Source organism: Phyllostomus discolor, chromosome 2 (assembly GCF_004126475.2).
Source record: "Phyllostomus discolor isolate MPI-MPIP mPhyDis1 chromosome 2, mPhyDis1.pri.v3, whole genome shotgun sequence".
Classification (NCBI taxonomy): Eukaryota; Metazoa; Chordata; class Mammalia; order Chiroptera; family Phyllostomidae; genus Phyllostomus; species Phyllostomus discolor.
In genome coordinates, this window is record NC_040904.2 from 56,454,776 (window position 1) to 56,475,714 (window position 20,939).

A 20,939-nucleotide genomic window follows, 5' to 3' on the forward strand; every position below is an offset into this window, starting at 1 on the left:
TAAGTGAAATAAGTCAGACAAGACTAATACTGTATGCTCTCACTTTTATGTAGATTCTAAAAGACATCAACTCACAGAGAAGACAGATTGATGGTTGCCAGAGCTTAGCATGTTTTAAGCTAATGCTTTCTCCATCCATCCAAACCTGTCTGTTTTCTATCTTTCAAATTCTCTGACCTACTTATGGGAATTTCTCATACTTTTCCTCACTAATCATGAATTTTTCTTTTAAAAAGTTCATACAACATTTCATGAAGTCTGGGATAAGAAGGACAATAGAAACTGTGCTCAGCTGAGTGCTTCAACCCAATTTCTGGAAACATGGAACATGGTTAATATAGTTATTCTAGGTGAGCATGCATGTACACCACAACCGAAACAAACTAAGATTCTGTAGACATCATTCCTCTGAGATGACAACAAGGGACAGTGAGCAGGCTCACACTGGTGGAACTTCACTTTTATAGTAAGAGTCTGTTCCCACTGGTGGAATCCATGACATACCAGCTGTTACATATATGGAATACCAACCCTGAAATATACTAAATATAAACCACAAGTCATTACTGAAATGTCTTCTCTGCCAACAATTGGACAGAGAGTAGGAATTTACTCTGGGTATTAAGTGCCACTGAAGAGGAGAAAAGAGGTAGAGCCCCACTTCCTTATTTCCTAAGCCCATCTCCCAGTAATTATAACATCTTGTTCATCACCACATTCTCAATGCCTATAACAGTGCCTGGCCCACAGAAGAAACTTGAAAATCACTATCGAATAAATAAATTTATATTGAATAAAATTATGAATAAAATCAATAACATAAATATACTTCTACTTCCTTTCTAGTCACTCTCAGATTGAAGATATTAATTCTATGTATAATTCCAGTTTTCATTAAGATATGATACCAGGGCCCTGGCTGATGTGGCTCAGTGAACTATACACCAGCCTGTGAACTAAAGGGTCGCTTGTTTGATTCCCAGTCAGGGGACATACCTGGGTTGTAGGCTGAGTCCCCAGTGGGGGGCATGTGAGAGGCAACCACATGTTGATGTTTCTCTCCCTTTCTTTCTCCCTCTCTTTCCCTCTGTCTAAAAATAAATAAATAAAATCTTAAAAAAACAAAACAAAAATAAAGATATGATACCAGGAAATATACCAAGCAAAATGAAAAAAGTATAACTTATTTTATCCAGATATTCAGCCTATTCCATTATAACTCCCTTCTTCTATTTTTTAATCCTCACCTGAGGATATGTTTATTGATTTTAGAGACAGAGGAGTGGGTAGAGAGAGAGAGAAACATTGACTGGTTGCCTCTCATTTGCATGCGGACCGAGGATCGAATCCACCCAGGTATGTGTCCCAATTAGGAATTGAACCTGCAACCCTTTGTTGTATGAGACAACACTCCAACCAAATGAGCCACCTGGCTAGGGCTAATCCTCTTTTTAAGATAAATCACCAATAATAAAGAGAACAACACAAACTTATTTTAAATTATTTTATTTTTCATAATATTCTAACACATGGTGTTAGAAATATGAATTTTGGCACCATGACTCAGAACTTTTTTCAAGTTTAACCTATAAATTAAAAACAGTAGCTACAATAAGGATATTCAAAGCTCACTGAGAGAATTGGTGAAAATCAAGGCACAAATTGTTTTGTGTAGGGAAATTATTTCCAAGTGGGATTTTAAAACATAATAAAAAGAGTAAGAAAGATAAAATGGAGACTATGCTGGGAAGACAAAAAAAAAAGTGAATAACCCTCCCTAAAAAGAGTGTAAGGAGGGAGGCAAAGGGAAAAGGGGAAGAGAGGCTTGCCAACTTATTTTCCTGATATAAAATTCAAGTACTTAAAAAAATCTTTTTAAATCATAAAATGCTGCTACTCATCTCCAAAAAAAATTAATCCTCATAATTTTCTAGAATTAAAGAAAAAACAACCACCTTCTTTGACATAAGGACACTTAATGATCTTAGTCAATACTTAAGGAATTGAAAGTTTGAAAGCTTTTCTAAACCTAGTACCTACTTAATAGAATCTACCTTGGAAAATTCATCTGAAGGAATGAACACAGGGCTTTATTCCTAATACAAATGTAAAAAATCTGTCTAAAAATATAAACAAAAATGTTTTCAACTGGATATGCAACTCATTGTATTTTGCACTAAGTTCTTAACGGAAAACATTGTGTAATATTGTTCTTTGTATTCCACCAGGAACTACTAGAAAACACACCTACATAGGAGGTCAGAAAAGTACTTACACATTAACTGCACACAAATTCAGTTAGAATTCCAGGTTTCCAACATTTCAAAAATTGCCAATTTTCATTTATTTCCATTTTATCTAAATGTTGATAAATAAAATTCTTCCCAGGCTTTGTTAAATAAGAAAATATCACTAGTCTCATTTGTCACTTGTACACTTGTACCTGAATATTTCATCAACTGAAACAAAAATTCAGGAAACTGTCATTATTCTCAGAGACAATAAGGCAAAGAAATAAATATTCACTTTAGCTTTTTCTTTCTTTTCTTCTTCGATCTGTGTTTTAAGGCTCAGAGCAGACATTAGGATATATCAAACAACTTTTTATGAAGTTTTTCAAATGTTTGGCCCAAAGTGAAGTTGTTCTGTTGAAGTTACTTAAATATTCCTCTCATCTTCTCAAGCACAACTTCAGACATGTTCATGCCCGTCATCCATTCCAAAAAAAAACAACGATTCAAAAGAGAGTAATAACTTAGGGGTCTATAAACGAAACTGCAATGTATCTCGTTCCGTTTTTAACAGGAAGTCCTTCATGCAGATGTGTGAGTCTCCCTGGATGCATGAAGCTCCAGCCTTTTCTGGGTGATTCAATAGAGCAATTGTACCTTAAAAATTTGCATCCACCTCCCTAAAAGAAATAAAATGAATCAATGTGTTAGCCTACTATGTTTAATTTTTTTTATCAGTAGCAAATTCAAATTATGCTACAAAGCAGAATCTTTTTAAAAAAGGATAAAGGCCTTTTTGTAATGACATATTTGAGAAATGCAAAAAATAAAAGCTGTAATTACCTGAAAATCTTCTCCCACGCTATTGAGTGCAATATTGATGGTAAACGTAGAAGCATCATGATGAGGACGAAGAGAACGCTGTCTATCTGGGGAGTATTTTACCACAAAATTCAATAATGCAAACCCCTAAAAGGCAAGGTAAACAAATGGATTTGTATTAATAAAAACATAAAATACCATATTTGTATAAAAGCTAGTAGGAGGTAGGCAGGAGAAGCGGGAGAATAACTACCTTCGTATAATAGCCTGCAAAGACTTTCAGGGTAACCGGTGCAATAAACTCCCGGATAAAATGAAGCCATACGTTCTCCAGATCAACTTGCTTCATGTGGATATCATCAGTTGGGACATTTTCATAACCACCAGATATACGGCTATCCTAAAGAAAGCATTAACAACATCATAAAGTGTGGTCCATGAACAATCCACATTTACACTACCTTGGTATTCTTTTCAGCCCCAAGACCATTATGAACAAACAAAATGAATAATGCAATTATGGCACACCATCTACTTTAACTGTAAAACTATAAAAAAAAAACCTTAGGGAACATGGCTTTGCAAGTATATCAATGACACAAAACACTGCAGAGTCAGTAGACTCCATTCCAACTTATTTAATGTGTTAACCCAAAATTAAAAGGCCAAACTAAGAGGCAACAAGTGTTTACGAGATGCAAAAGAATAGCTATTCAGAAAGCACCGGTGTAGGCAGAAACCCAGAGTGTTCACATTCGGAGGCAAAGACAAGGGGTATTTATGGAAAAGGGAAGGGGAACAACTACTCCAATGGAAGGAAGATACTTCTACAGGTACAGATAAGCTAGCACAGTGTTGCTAACACTAAGCAATGTTTTTAATTTTCAATGCAGGTACACATGGTATCTTCTTTCTTGTCATCTTTGCACAGTTTTTTGGGATACAATACTGCTCTGAGGTCGAGTCCAAGGCCCTTTTGCCCTGTAACAACATTCTAAAGATTTGAGGAATAAGATGTGCAAGACTCTGGGAGGGCAGCTCCAACTCCATTTTAAAGTGGTTCCATTTACTCAACGTATTATTTTTTTCCAAATGTGTATGTGAGGTCTGACTATAAAATAGATAAAAGTAATTTCCAAAGCCCTCCCAAGTCCCCCCCTAAATGAGTTTTTTACAGTTATCCTTCAGGCAGTCTTAGCTACTCTATGGGCAAAGATCCTCTGGGTTACCAACCATCAAAACCAGCCTTCCCGGCTCTGTTCCTCACATCCACTTTGCAGAGCCCAAAGTCCTTCCAAGATAGGTTCTCATTATTCTGCCTATAAACCACTAACTTCAAGTTCTTCAATGTTCTTTGAACTCCTATCTCCCTGCTCAGCTAACTGGCTGAAGTATGTAATTAAGCAGAGGCAGTAATATCCAAGAGTTTCCACTTAAGTTTCTTGGTATTGTTAAGGAGCCGGCATATGTGAGTTCTCGGAGGAAAGGAAAAACACTGAACCACTGAGTAAGACTCCCTGCCAAGTCTTTTTTACACTAACGGCATTCAAACAGGTTCTTCCTTTTTACGTTTTGTACAAAAAAATAAATAGCTTAGACAATCAAATGGATAAACCTCGCATTTAGAACAAAAAGTAACCTTGAAGAACATCACAGAGTAAAGACATACATTACCTTAACATTTCCAGCCTGGGGACACTGACTTTCAGGGACCATCCAGTGTAATTACATGTATAAATGAGAAACTGGGCCCCAGACAGATCAAATGTTAAACACTAATTAGTAGCAAAATTACACTTAAAAATAGCTTTCCTGACAGTCTTCCCTAGCCCATTCATTTCGGTCTACTCAGAGTTATACTCAGCTCTGAGTTCTCTAAATATCTTCCCCTCCTCCCGCCCCACAAACACATTTTAGTTTTCCATGTGAAATTCCAACTTACATGATGTTTCCCTCCAGACCACTGGCCATAATGCTCCATTTCTTCCACCAGCTCATCACAGGCTTTTTCAGAAAATATCGGAAACCAAAAGACATCTGGACAAGGCTACAAAACATGGCATCACCATTAAGAAAATAACATTTTGTGTCTTTTAACTAATAATGAGCATTTCAAAATTAACAGGACAGAATATCAATATTTATCTCTTGTAGATGTACTTTTTAAGAAGTGTGTCCCATATCATTGGCATTATTATTGTATTACAAATAATATTAGTGTGTATTGTTTCTTAACACATTCTGAGACTTTTCAAAAAATATTTTAACATCAGTGAAATCACCATGTGTCTTAAAGCCAAGCAGCCATTGCGATGTAGTTTTAATGCCATGGTGCTTGGTCAAACAAACATTCATTCTGTCCTTACCCTGTGTGTACATGTTACGTGTATGTGTCTGTATACATACATGCATTTAGCTGGTGTTGCATTTGCTGAACTGAGTTGCCCTTTAAAATCTCTTTACATGATTTACACTATAATTTGCAACAGAAACAGAAAGTTATTGTATACACAGTACCTAGAACATGTAACATTTATGCCTTAGTAAGTCTAAAATAAGCCTTTAAACATGTATAAAATAAAAAATTCTAAATGACTAGAAAACATTGTCTCATAGTTTAATTGGCAGAGTTTTTCTTCTTTCTCACAGTAACAAAACAACATATCTCAGAATCAAAGGCGCCTTACACTCTCTGATATAAGGTATTAGCAATAGTGTGGAATACCGCTCTAAAACAGTTCATCTGAAAAACCACCTCTGAGAAGAGAGTCTTGGGGCCCAATTTCTCTCAAAGGTAACCTGTCACTGAAGGAGATCTGCCAATGGCTCCTTATTTTGCGTGGTTTGAAAAAGCTATGACATTGGGAGTGCACTTTAAAAACCCATGACCTTACATTTTTTTGTTCATCACCACATTCTACAGTTTTACAGCTATACGATGACCCTCAAGGCTATAAAATTGGGGATTAAGCCATTTGAATTTCACCTAAATTAGGATAGTTCCTCCGCTTTCACAACATCCTCCACTAAAGCAGTACTGCAGTAATAATAATTTGCCTTTCTGGAAAATATATAACAAAAATACTCTATAAATCATAGTAATTATTTTTTTTACTCATTGTTTTATTTTTAGAGCAAGGGGAAGGGAGGGAGGAAGACAGGGAGGAAATACCGATCAGTTGCCTCTTATACATGCCCCAACTGGGACTGAACCCAAAACCTAGACATGTACCCTGACCAGGAATTGAACAAGCTTTGCTGGACAATACTCAGCCAGCTAAGCCACACCAGTCAAGGCTCATAGTAATTATTAATACGAACCTGTTCAACTATATTTTCAGTGAAAATCTTTGAATAATCACGGTTTATGTACTTTTCCTTCCAGTCCTACCAAAAAAAAATCAATTGCACAGATTAAAGCAAATAATTTTACAAAAACTGTAATAAAAATATAAAGTATATACATTTTAGAAATTGCTCAAACAACTTATGAATGACTGTTTATATTAGACAAAATAATTCTCAGAAACTACATTCATGTTTTTTAATATTTGCCTGTTTCTGTGTTTGATCATATCTTTCTACAAAACACAAAAATTTTTATTTATGAAGTTTTATACCTTAGGATTTTAAGACTTGAGTAATCTACAGTGATTAGATTTATATGCTATATCATATGCATATATACAGGGTAGATAAATAGGTGTTTAAAAGTGAACAAAATCTGTCAATAAATATTAGTAAATATTAATTAATGCATTAGTCAACTTGAGTCTTACACTTTTATAGTGAATTCCTCTAAAATAATTTCAATGTAAAATTTCTTCCTTCACTTCAATTTTTAATATTTATCAATGAATAATAATAGGGTTACTAACACTTCACTTCTTTTAGTTACTAAAATTAAGATATAGGACCATATATTAAAAAATAGGTCCTCTTCATGCTAACTCATGAAAATGATTCTTCTCTTTAACCAATCGCTAACACATCAACCACACACTAAAATCTCTCAATCTTTGTCAGCATCAGCTAAGGAATCCTTTTCCTGGGTCAAGTGTTTCATTTAAAAACCCACTTATTTAAAGGGTATATATAAAAATATTAAGTGATTTGTTATTCAAAAAGATCTCTTCTTAAAAGTATTTAGACAGTTGAACAAAGTTCTTAATTGTCTCTTTACACAGTACAAATATAGGAGGCCAATGAGGAAGAACTGAGGTACGGATGTAAAGTAACTCCAATCAAAATTATGTTTCAAAAATATTTGTTTGAAGTATACTTTTTGAGACTAGGTTTCAGAGGAGTCAAGACAATTTATATCCTATTGTTAGTTTTGCATATCTCTGCTTATATGTAGCTTAGATATTTTTGATATAGAGAAGCAAAGCTATCTTCAAACTCTTTAATAAATTTTATTTGTAATACATAATTATAAGGATCAAATTATATTATGTCATTATTCCCTCTAATATTGATTAGTTTTCTGATTCCCAAATATGAGAAAAAATTAGAGGTAAATAATAACTCATAACATTTCAGAATCTTTCTATATTCTTTCTTATGTATCATTACTGATTTTTAAAAGTTAAAATAAAGCCCCTAAAATTTTACATTAATTTTTCACTTTAGACCACATTTCAAATACCAGTGAACAAACTGTGACCTTACTAATTTCTTAGAAAGTCTGATAATGGGACAATCATTAAGTATTTTGCTATGTATATCCCCCCCACAAAGCCATTAAGGCATATCCATAAGGCTAATTTCCAAAAAGACTAAGTTTATAAAGCCATAGAAAGAAAAATGGTACCAAACTTCCTTGTGATATTATCATTGCATACTCTCCAAAGATTTGAATTTTTACACAAGTATCCACAATTCAGGATATAACTTGGAATATTTTTCCAGGAAGTTAATATTACCCAAGAAATCAAATAATTCTCTTTCTCAAATAACAAGACATTCAGTGCTAAAGTAAAATATGTAATTCTACCCTCACCATTTGAAAAAGCCTCTTCTCAAGTCTACTCCTGTGAAAGATGAAGATATGGAGCTAAAAGGGACTGAAAGTACTTTTACAATACAAAAATGCTGAAATACACTCTTTTTCTATTCAACAGAGAATTCAGAGGCCATTAAATTCACTATTCACAGATGTCAACTACAAGAATACTGATTAAGATGAATTGAGTCTTTGTAATTTAAAACTTTTACTATTGGCAAGGGAAAACCATAAACAGTGGTATTACAAAGATGATTATTGAAGAAAGTACTTTCCCTTGAATAAATGTGCTGACTTGACTAAAAAGAGCAGGCCCCATTAAGACAAAAGAAAATTATTCAAAAAAGTTAATTCCGCCCCGATGGCGTAGTTCAGTGGATTGAGCGCAGGCTGCGAACCAAAGTGTCCCAGGTTTGATTCCCAGTCAGGGCACATGCCTGGGTTGCAGGCCACAGCCCCCAGCAACCGCACATTGATGTTTCTCTTTCTCCCTCCCTTCCCTCTCTAAAAATAAATAAATAAAATCTTTAAAAAAATAAAATAAAATAGATAACTTTAAAAAAAGTTAATTCCTGTATGATTTATATCTGTCTGTAAAGAAATTATTTTAGACTTGAAAAGGAAATAGTTTCCTCAACTTAAGACTTTCTTTATATGCTGAATCCACTTACTCTGCATTTTTCTCTAGCTATCTTTGGTATGCATTCACAAAATTGTTATTAAAAAAAATAAAATGATAAAATAAAATGTATTTTCCCAAACTAACTTGAATTTTCTTCCTGAAAATCAAAATGTATTATTGTCATATGTTAGCTATTATAAGCATTGCTTATGAAATTGTTTTAAATATTTGATAGTATTTTACAATACATAAGTAGAAATGCTGGTAGAAATTTAAAAAACTGCTAATTCCCTTCCCCAAATCCAATATATGTCTTATTTTAAAAAAGTTCTTGGTCAGGTTTTGATCTACTCTAAAGGACATAAAATATATTTAATTATAGCTTTTAAAAAAATCATATAATTAAAAAAACTTTTAAAGCCTCTTACCATATTTTCATATTTTTAACCCTATTTATTTTCATCCATTTAGAGTTATAGGAAAGTAAGTAATAAGTAAAGTTGAGTATGAAATACATACCACAGGATTCTCAAAAATCTGCCAAAGGTCATTGTTATAGTGGGAAGTATTGTAATTAGCAGTTGATAGTAGTCTTCCAAATTCGTGTCTGTTAGAAATGTACATAAATACACCCTATATGTCAAAAAATAAGAGTATTAACAATCTTAGAAGAAAGTACAAGAAATACAGTTAACCATACAAAATATATAACATTAATTTCAACTTTTATATTTTCATTCATGAACATGCATTTTTATTTTTCATCTAAAACATGCATGAGTGAAAATGAGAGAAATAAAATCTTGATTCATTATGAATTCAGCCACCACACAAAACTAATTGCCAGCACTGACACTCAACTGAAAAACAGAAGCGGCAGAATGGACCGTTTGTGTCCCTTTCTCTTTGATCCTAGAGGTAGACATCGGGAAAAATATTCCTGTTTGAAAGCAGAAGTGTTTTTAAACATGCAAGTTCAATGAATTGATTGTACCTCTTTTGGCTTCTTTCCCTTTCAAAGAATATATCACATTTTTAAACAAGAATTCAAACGTTAATATTATTTCATCACTCTATTTTACTATTTTATTGTCCTAACATTTAAAAACCGGACACAGATATTGCTCATACTTATAAGGCAGCTAAAGAAAATTAGTCTTATATCCTTGTCCCAAACCAGATAAATGTGGCAACACCACTAACATAAAGTTGTTTCATTTTGTACCTGTTTTAATGGTAAAAGAGTATTAATAATACAAAAAAATATGTGAAGAGTGCTTAAATCTCATTTTTATTGAGATGTATCTCATGCATACTCCTACTTCTTCTCTCCTTTAAAAAAACAAAAACTAGTGAAACAGTTTAATTTAGGTTTCATTTTCTCATCTGTCAACATAAAATGTAAATCAGCACGAGGAACCGAGAGCTGAACATCACGCAATGCCCACCCCCAGTACACGAAGTTTACAAGCCCATAAGCAGAGTCAGAACCAATGAATACCAAAAGTTTAACAAGCTAAATAGAAAGAAGACTCTTTAAAAAACTTTACTGTTAGGCAGTACACTATATCTTATATTAATTAAATCAACAAAAACAAATAAAAAGAAATAAAAATAACACCTTTGGGGGGCTGAGCATTTGGAATGTTTCCGGAGTAGGGGAGTCTTTTTCCCTTTGTAAAGTCTAAAATGAAGAGAAGCACTGGGTAAGTTGACCTGCACACCCACTCTCTCAGGTATTCTCAGGTAGTAAAATAGCAGCCCTTGATGAAAAGCTGACATTCTGAAATGTCCTTCATAGAAAACATGCAGAACAAGCAAAGCTTATAGTGCACACAAAGAAACCATTCCAGCCCCCCTTTTTTTTTTTGATGAAACATAAATCCAAGCTCATTCCGTAGAATTTCCATTAGACACAAAGTCAAGACAAAGAAAAAAATGTGTAAGAGAGGCCATTCCAGGATGCGCTGTTGAGTCAAATCAGCCAAATATGAGCACAAATTACAATTACAGAGACTGAGAATATTCAGTATAAACAATGCACACAGGTTTTGTAGGAGAAACAAACATATTCAAATAATACATGCCTTATTAAACTAATAAAAATACTTGCCAACTCTTTTGATTTTTCCCAAAATTATATTTTACACAAATTTGAATAAAATAATTCAATCCTTTCTAAAACAGAAAATCGTATAAATACATTTTAAAAGATATTTATACACTTTGAAAAACAAATTCTTTTCTATAGTCATTTAAGTTATATAATGAAAGTAGAATAACAATGTGTCATTAATTTTTTGGATAGATGAAATATACCCATACCTCAAGCCTTCTCCTTGTTTAGTAGTAAGGAGTGTAGAGACATTCATTTTCAGATAAAAGTATATTCTTAACTGTGTAAATGAGCATTTCACTCAGGCTCTACCTAATTAGTTTTAATTAGGTCAAGTTTTCAATATAGAATTTCAAATGGAAGGTGAATTTTTAAAAAATGAAAAGCTGATTTGTAACAAATTCATGCTGATTATTGAATTCCATTGTTGCTCATGAATTAGTATAATCGCCAGCCTAATTTTTCAAATGTCTCATAGGTAAACATTCACTAATTATTTTCCATAATTGTTCCTAATTCTTCAACACAGAACCAAAAAAATTGGCTAGTATTTACAAATTAGAAAGAAAAGGAACATCAAAAGACAACGGCACATCAACTGGGAAAGCAAGCCATTTTCTGACAGCATCCAGCAAGCTATCAGCATATCCTCACCATTTCTCTAGCATTTCGGCAAAAAGCCATGTCAGGATCCAGTCTATCCCGAACAAAATAGTTCCTTTCATTCATTTCTGATCGAAGAGTCTTTCCTTTAATTAAGTATACATTAGCCATGTATGGGACATTCCATAGCCCTCTGGAAGTAAAGAGAAGAAATTCCAAAATACTACAAATACAAAATACTTTAAGTTTTATTTTTGTTTTAAAAATAAATACCTTGTATGTTTCAAATTTTATCAAAATTATTGAAGCAAATTACATGGAAATGCAAATACATTTAATGATAGCTGACATATATACACACATGCATATAATTTATATGAGATTATTTGGCATACACTACATTTTTATGAGAGAAATCACTACCTCCCCTAAATAAATTTTACTCTAAAGTTGGTATCAGCTTGACATTTTGGCTATCACCCCTCACTTAGTTGATAACAGAGTATGATATTCTATTGTACAGAAGGTGTTTCCATTTAAGATTAAGTAATTTGATAGAAAAAAATAATGACATACAACTGGTTTGCTAGAGCTAGTTTACACTGGCTCTCCAGAACTGACTTGTAACTTCACTTCACAAGTCTTATGCTGTGTGACTTCACATCAGAAGCTTAAAATCAGCCATGGTAGAAGTATTTACACCATGGAAATTGGCAAACACTACAAGTCAGGACACCCTCCAACCCCAAGAACCAGCTGTTAGATATTTACCAGCACACCACTGAATATAGCCTAGAATTCTCCTAAAATACATTCTCTTGAAATTCATTAAGCCATCTCAAATTTTTATTTAAAAAGGGAAGGTATGAAGAAAGGTAGCCAGGAGAGCATGGGAGGCACATTATTTTGTCCGTCACTCTTCCCACAGACCCATCTCCTCACTCTGAACAGGCTCCCTTCCTAAGAACAGTATGAGAAATTATTTGCCTGAAGGAATATACATGCCTGTAGCTTTCAGAGAACAGAAAGGGAGATCATGACCAAAAAATGTACATATTGACAAAAATATAATGCCATTTTGTCTTACTAGATGAGCCCCAAGAGAAATGGTTATAAAAATGTATATATTGTATCATCTGAATTCATAAATTGATTACATAGTAGCATAAACAAGAAATATAATTTAAAAAGAAATTAATCACTGTCTTTCAATTTTGAAAGAAAACACATAGGTCATAAGATGTCATTCCTTCAGGTAGATCAGAAACCTCTACCTTATTCTGACCCTCACATTTTATACAATGACAGAAGGTTGGATGAAAATCACCAGTGCCTACAGCACTTAAATAAAACACAAATTCTCTATTCTACTTCTGTGAACCTTTATTTCTATTATACCCACAGTCAATATCAGCCGTATGGTCTATACAAATAATCCCAAAGACATATTATAAGTACTCTGAAACAACAGAATATATTTTGATAGTGTTTTCTCGGCTATCATGCTTCTTAGCTCCAACTAACAAAAGCCTTTATCATATTTATCTCTCTCAAATTTACTATTACTATTTTCACAAACAAAACATCTTTTTACTACTCAGCTGTGGAACAAGTGTGTGATTTTTTTCCTAAATTTAAGGGCACATATTTTAGTAATGAAAGAATGCTATCCTTTTGTTATTGGGTTGATGTATTTGAGAAACCAGGCAAAGCACTTAATGTCTCATTCAGTCTGGTCTGTTATGCATATGAAAAAATGAATGGCAGTCTTCTGTGATATTACCTTAGCAAAAATCTACTACTTCAGTGGTCATTTTTCAGTCTAAAAAATATCAGCTATTGTTTTTAAAATAAATATCAGTCATGTACACACTTAGTAGCAAGTATATTCTTTTCTAATTCTAGAAATTGAAATCAGGCACTGATGAGGAAATTCATCTTTAAAGCAGAATATTAGTTATTTTACACAGAAAACACTTTGCAATAGAAAGTGTTGAAGGTTCTGATGCAGAGTGATGTTTTTATTTGCTCATTTGTAAGTTTTAAAAGCTATCAAAACAACCTTCATCCTGGCCACTAACTTTTAACTAAAGAATAATTACTCTGCTAATAATTGATCATAAGACTGCTACCCATGGTAACCATATATTATCTCTTAGTATGTCCTACAACAGTGAGTTTGTTCTTTTAAAGATTTAGAATTTTAAAAACTTTTTTTGTAAAATACTAGTTTATCGAGTATTTCAGGATCCCAAGTGGTCCTCAGGTTTTCAACTTGCCCTTAAACATAAAAAAAGATGCCCTGGACAGGTACCTCAGTTGATTGAAGTGTTATCTCATGCACCAAAAGGTTGTGGGTTTGATTCCAGGTAAGGGCACATACCTAGATTATAGGTTTGATCCTTGGTCAGGGCATGTATGGGAGGCAACCACTGATGTTTCTCTCACATTGGTGTTTCTATCTCTCTCTTTCTTCCTCCCACCCCCAAATCAATAAACATATCCTCAGGCAAGATTTAAAAAAAAGATAAATAGTAAAAAACAAAAAAACAAAAAAAACCCCTCCAGTAATATTAATAAGACCCCATATCTAGATCACAGTATGTTACATTAAAAAGATTAAATTAAGTAACTTACACTCTATTCCCTTGAACAATATCCACATAATCTTCAGATCGAGCATAATATCCATCAGGACTAAGTGCTCCCCAGAAGTTGGACCACAGCTTTCCATGGCGAGTTACAAGAGGAGCAATGATTTTTCTAAGGTGAAAGAAAAAAAAAATCCAGGTAACTATTTTTTCTTAAATGATCACACAATTATGTGTCTGAACTTCACATGACACATAAAACAATAAAGTTCATTTAACACACATGCAATTAGACCAAAAAACTAAAATAGAGAAATTTCTTCTCAACATTTTTTCTTAAGTACACTGCTGATTTTCAATGATATTTCTTTAGAAGACTACAAAACTAACTCAAAATGTGAATGAAAATATAAAAAGGTCTTTTAAAAGTCCTTTTTATACTTATGTCCAAAAAGTGAAACTACCTTAATTATTTCAAAAACTGTACTACATAAAATCAAATATTTTCACTGCCATTAGAGAAACATAATAATCCCTGGTGCATTCAGTTATCCAATAAATATCTGTTGAATAAAGAAAGGAATGCTGATGGCCTGAAATATCTGTAAATGAGCCAGTTTTCCTAAAGTTAAGTCTCACTTTAGCATTTGTTTCCATTTTGTACAACTCTGAAAATGGGTTGTGCCAACCCTGGCAACCTGGAACATCTGTCTGGTCCTCCAACTATTTCAGAAGACAAAAGAGAGAATAACTGCCATAGCACGCCACCTCCCAGGAAATAGTCTGCTTGATATAATCACATGTGACAAGTCCAAAACATGTCATACATAATTCTTCTCAGGAAAATCTAATCTATAATGTGTCAACATTTTACAAATAAGGTAGCAAAATATGAAGTTCCTCTAGAATTACTTCTAAAATACAGTCCACTATAATGGTATCTCAGTTCTTAAGAAAAGCCCACAAAATTCCCCCAAGAGAAAGCTTATGGACAAACCACTCTTCATGAAAAAAACATATTCAACAACATGCCAGTCTTGTGAAGACCAGGTGCACCCCTTCTCTTACCCACAGAAAAGTGAGACAGTCTACAAAATGCACAACATGCAAAATAACAGTCTTGTTTTAATTTTTCCTGGTTCCTATTAAAATGAAATGTTAACCAAAAACACATTTTGATTTTTTTAAGATACATAGATAACAAATTAGAATCTATATATTATGTTTAGTTAAGAAATGATAACTCAATGTCAATAATGGACAAGATTAAATATTTAATATAAAAAAATTAAAATCTCAGCTGCCTCCCAAAAATAGAAAAAGGAAAGAAATGTTGAAAATCAAAATCCATGTGTGGTGCGCCTACTGTTTCTGAGAATGAAAATATAAGAATAACAGCTGAGGGTGATGACATGCACTAAACAACTCAAGGAGTAAAATTTGGGGCAAGGCAGGAAACAGCAGAGGTAGGAGGAGGAGAGGGAAAGGGGGACTAGATGAAATACTGGAAAGTCTCATGCCCTAAGATATGAACCATCACATGCTCCTCTAGCCTTCAGGCAAGTCTACTGAATCTGCCAGAGTCTTGGTATATGTAAATGAGCTGCAGAAACAACATGCTTAGTTAAGTGCCACAATACATGTAGTATCATGTGAACCTACAGGATTAGGTTCACACAATATTACAGGAGCATATCGTGTGAACCTAATCCTTTGAAAATTAACAGAAATTTATGAAACTGGAGAAAGAACCAAAGTTTTACTGAATCTTATGAAGGAAATTTTATATTTTGCAAGGTTTAAAATATTAGATTTTTAAACATTGTAAAGGTTGGTAACCCTTTGTATGGGGGGATATACATTAAATGTAGAGTATGAATCCAATAACAGTTCACTATAAGAATTAATGTGTCATATAATAAAACATCTAAATATTATTAGAAGATTATGTATAAGTATTGAATTTCAGTCAAATTAAGAGAAAATTAACATGGAAATTTCAAGAAAATATTAATGAATTCCACTGGTTTAAGAATTACAAATTGCAACTCTATTCATATGCATTTCCTTGTACAATGATTAAAACCTTATATGATTTGAAAAATTACCTAAAATTTATACTTATCTTAGATAGATATGTATCTATTCATAATTATATAGTGGAGCTGTATATACAAATTAATACTGAGAAATCTTAGATTTTGAAATAACTGAATTCTCAAATTCATTTACATATAGGGTGGGTTAGCAGAGAATAATAAATTTCTCACATATTTTATGCAGTAAAATAAAAACAGTAATGTTTTACTGCTAACTATTCTGTCATGAGAAATAATTGTGTTAACATATGTAAATATATTTAGAAAAACACTGGCAGTTAATAAGTACTTACTAAACGTGAGCCATTAGTACATGTGTTACTAATACTCTTATTAGTGGTAGCAGTAACATTAATAAGTAAAGATTTGCTACCATTATAAGCTGGTATAGATGGTGTCTTTGTCCCATTTCAATTCAGTTATATGAAAAGAGGTATAGACCAGTAATAATTAGTTCAGTACTAAATGAAACCACAGATTTGGCTATGAAAAAAAATTGTACCTCTGAAATTTCAACTTCTAAGAACTACAACCCTCTTTGTAACAATTTTTTAGGTCAAAAGTTTTATGAAATTCTACTTTAAAAATATCTACAGAGTAATGGCTGGTGTGGCTCAGTTGGATTGAGTGCCGGCCTGCAAACCAAAGGGTCCCAAGTTTGATTCCCAGTCAGAGCACATACCTGGGTTCAGGCCGGCACTCAATCCACAGGTCCCCAGTGGGGGGTGCCTGAGGGGTAACCACACATTGATGTTTCTCTCCCTCTCTTTCCCCTTCCTTTCTCCCCTCTAAAAATAAATAAAATCTTTACAAAACATTATCTTAAAAAAAACGTTCTAAAGAAAATTTAAAAATTCCAAATTTTACTTCTATCAGATATTTTACCTATCTTTAAACAGAAAATGTAAGGCAAATATACTTTGACAAATATCACATTTGTGATTGTAACTAATAATAAATACTTCCAATTTTTATTAGATTATTTTCTACTTGACTCCTTTAAAAGAAAACTAAATAGAACTGAAAGTTTATAAGGTATAGAAAATATTTAGTGTGAGTTCCCTCAACTTGCTCCTTCCTATTTGTTCCTTCCACAGATGTCTTTATAGTATGTCTATACCACGGAAGAAAAAGATCATTGTTTAAAATATAAATTGACATTGAATTTTATATAGTACCTGTTTTGTTCAATCAAAATCTTTAAAGTTCTTGGATTTGTCAAAACAACATCTGCATCCACACTAAGGTAATAATCACAGCTGTCATCCTGACGGCAAAAATCCCTGACATGGGAAAAAGAAATATGAATTAGAAAAAATAAATATTTGCTGTTGAAAGATGTTAATATAAAGCTTATATATAAAGTTTCTCTAACATAGTTTTCTAATCAAAATAATGATACAATATCCAAAAGGGTAAGTATTGTTTTGAATTTCAAAATGGCCAGTTTATCAACACAGATGTTCGCAGGCAGATCCACACCAAAACTTTTAAACCAGATGAAATATGTTTTCAGCTAGTAAATATTTTAGAACATAAAACATGTCAGAATGGCAATTTAGAATTTAGAATTAAATTCTCTCTGAAAGGGAAAAATAATTTACCCCAATGTATTTATCAATTTTTTTTTCAAAAAATCAAAAGGTTTTTGCACATGTGGACATGCACACACACACACACAGACACACACACACACACACACACACACAAATACACACTGCAAAATCTCGGCTATCCAGCAACTCAGGTTTCAGTGACTCTTGCAGATACAGGTCAACTCCTCTTTAGGTATTAGCTTTTTTAAACTTGATTTGCATGGGATTCTTTCTAAGGTTGCTACTCCCTTGCATCTTACTGGGGACACTGACTGTAATGTTGCTTTTCTTGGTAAAATCTGCTGTGTTCTAACAGGACACCACGGAATGTACCACTTGAGATGCATGAAAATCTTCCCACCATCATGGTTTCTGCATTTTGGGTCCTTTGCTTCCCGGCTCCCAGTTATCACTCTCAGCTATTGTCAGTGTGTATCTCCACACCACGTTTGTTCCTAAATAACCATCAAACTAGTACCCAGGCAGTAAAGTAGTTAAAACTGTACAAACAATTAAAAAAAATAAGTTTTGAGTGTGGACCCAAGGGTTCTCAAAAAACAAGTTATGGAACCACTAGTAAAGACATCGGTCTGGTTTTCCAGAGACCTGTTTCCCCACATCCCCCTAACCCCCACCTCCAGCAGCATCCACCATGCTGAGCCCTCAGCTGTCACAACACAAAACAAGAAGTCACATGACTGTTCACCCCTTCATCAGCAGTTATTAACCCACTGCCTGGAATATTCAACTATCATTTACTGAGTAAAAGACTGCTTTTACTATTACCAGAGTTTTATTAGTAATCTCTCAGAGGTATTGAAAGGGTTAAACAAAGGACCTAAAATATTTCTTCTGATATCAGTAGGTAACTAGAATGCAGAAACATCCTTTTTTCCCCTTAGTCTAAAACATTCATTTTTACCACACATAACCTTCACAGAGTAGACATTTAAATCACTGCTTATATATGTCATACTATACACTTGTCTGAATAATTTTTGTCTTGATCTTAAGTTCAATTAATAGCTTGATTAAATACATGGACTCTTTGCCATTAAAATAAAAATGAAAATAACTTCTCCCCCCTTACACACAAATGCAGATAGTCTAATAGCAGAAGGTGCTCACACATATGCACAACTTACATGCACACACAAATAACTGAGACATTCAAGGTAGGGTACAAACTTTTTTAAGGTTTTTTTTAAAGTTTCTTTAGTAGAAATTGTTTAAATTTATTAAAACATACATTCCCATGTTTCTGGCTTCGGCTTGACTTAGATCCTCTTCTGGTCCCACTATTTTTATAGTACTGATTTCATGTTTAGCTTTATCAAAAAATACCTTGATGTCCTTTTCATGGTAAACTTCCTGTAAATTTTTTAAAAATAGAAAAGCAGTGAGAAAAATAAGGCAATAAGATGACTGAAGGATTCATATGTGGGGATGGGTTCGCATTCACAGTGGTGAATGCCATAGTTTACATCATCACGCAATTACAGACAAAACAATGACCAAATTAAACTTATTTAAGTATCACCTGTCATATACACAATCTAAAATAGACACATATTCATATTTTTAAAGAGAAGATACTTTAATATTGCTGTAACATTTACTCCTGGACAGGTGATTACATAAATATTTAAATCCTGGGTGCTACAAAGTGTTTCCAAGTCGAGGTTGGGAGAAGGGTGCGGAAGTGGCTTATGGCCTGACAATGATAGACATGTGTTATCTAATAGACATATTAAATCTAATAAACATTAATCTAAGTTATAAATAATAATTTTATAAAATAAATAACAGTGTTAAAGTATCTGTGACACCAGAGAGAAAACATAATGCTCATATATAAAACTGTGGTTTTACAAAAACAGCATTTAACAAAATTTTGTTGATGGGAAAACTATCAACACAAAGTCATTAAATTAGTTTCATTACACGGTGTTAAAACTTCAATTAAGACTATCTGTCTCCTTCAGAGCATTCCAGAGCTTTTTATGTATCAAGTCTCATTAAGTATTTTTAAAAACTTTTCATAGCTTATTAATATTTATCATATAAAGGCTACACAGAGCTAATTATAAATAAAAGAAGATAAAAATCTCTGCTATCAAAAGTTTTAGGTCCTATGAAAGGAAGAAAAGTACAATTAAAATACAATGCAGGCTGGGGCAAAACTAAGCTTAAGGTTGTTCATATGGAAAATAATACGATAATTAATAATAACACAAAAATAAATTCTGTTTCGTGTTCTCACAACTATAAACCTATTTTTGCTCAGCCCTGTATATAAAAAACAAAACACTTTAATGTAAGAATATACACTATAACACATTTTACAAAGCAAATAGTCAATGATTCACCCTTTAAAACTTACTTTTGCTGCTTTTCTGTAAGTTTAAAACATTCTCTGGGAAAGGCAAATGATTAGCTGGCATGTACATTTGGAAACAAGAACAGTGGTGAAGAAAAAGTATTTGGACAGAGAGAGAAAATAGCATATTTCACAGCTATGGAGTTTTTGTAAATGATGTTAAATACCAACTGTTTTAACAGGAAAGAGACAATTTCATAGCATATGTGAAAGGTGTTTGAGAGGCTCTGAATATTTCTGAAGGAAATGATAATATCAAATCCTTTGGGGAAGAGCATGCAATTATAGGCTCTTGCATGCAATCAAACAATACTCTACCTAGAAGATATTTCAAGTTTTAATGTTATGGTATTACCATACACTAAAAACAATTAATGACAGGTTCTACAAAACAAAATGCCAGAACTAACCCAAAGGTACAGGAATATAAGGCCCTCTTGCCATCCCTTTATTATACATTAAGTTGATCCACAAAAAATGCCTGGTACTCAACCATTTTTGATCCACAAAAACTGTCAATTTGATGACGCTTATCCCAATATTATGATAGTAGTTTCTAGACTCTTATCCTTAAGTCTGAAAAAGGCAAGGAAGTAATTACTCCAAAAATCCCCTATGTACTTTAACCCCATGGATTTTTTTTCAGAAACAAATAGAATATAACAACTAGTTCCAAAGAAAATAAAAAACACATTTTACACAAAATATTCATTTATCAAATACTTACTTTGTTGTGAATAAATACTTTAAGTGCTTCTTTTGGGTAATCCAGGGTCAGTAATGTGTCCAGAAATCGAGGTAGGAAAGGGGTTGGTTGCTCAATAAAAACACCTATTGTTACATTTGGATAGACCTTTGTTTTACAGCAAACATAA

At 33.1% G+C, this 20,939-nt stretch overlaps 1 protein-coding gene across 3 annotated transcripts in view; it reads right to left on the reverse strand.

The window, feature by feature from the left end:
• Positions 1 to 1,490: 1,490 nt before the first annotated feature.
• PLOD2 (procollagen-lysine,2-oxoglutarate 5-dioxygenase 2) overlaps positions 1,491 to 20,939 on the reverse strand; it is a 91,750-nt gene continuing 72,301 nt past the window's right edge. For 2 of the 3 annotated variants that reach the window (XM_028504436.2, XM_036017882.1), the window contains exons 9-20: positions 20,792 to 20,917; positions 18,934 to 19,055; positions 17,268 to 17,372; positions 14,037 to 14,162; positions 11,451 to 11,592; positions 10,302 to 10,364; positions 9,200 to 9,313; positions 6,375 to 6,440; positions 4,996 to 5,100; positions 3,307 to 3,453; positions 3,075 to 3,200; positions 1,491 to 2,911 (exon numbers count right to left, since the gene is read on the reverse strand). In XM_028504436.2, the coding sequence (XP_028360237.1) occupies positions 2,756 to 2,911; positions 3,075 to 3,200; positions 3,307 to 3,453; positions 4,996 to 5,100; positions 6,375 to 6,440; positions 9,200 to 9,313; positions 10,302 to 10,364; positions 11,451 to 11,592; positions 14,037 to 14,162; positions 17,268 to 17,372; positions 18,934 to 19,055; positions 20,792 to 20,917 (1,398 nt within the window). In that variant the 3' untranslated portion in view covers positions 1,491 to 2,755. The remainder of the gene's footprint in view (positions 2,912 to 3,074; positions 3,201 to 3,306; positions 3,454 to 4,995; positions 5,101 to 6,374; positions 6,441 to 9,199; positions 9,314 to 10,301; positions 10,365 to 11,450; positions 11,593 to 14,036; positions 14,163 to 17,267; positions 17,373 to 18,933; positions 19,056 to 20,791; positions 20,918 to 20,939) is intronic. The other variant, XM_028504437.2, reaches the window with a different exon arrangement.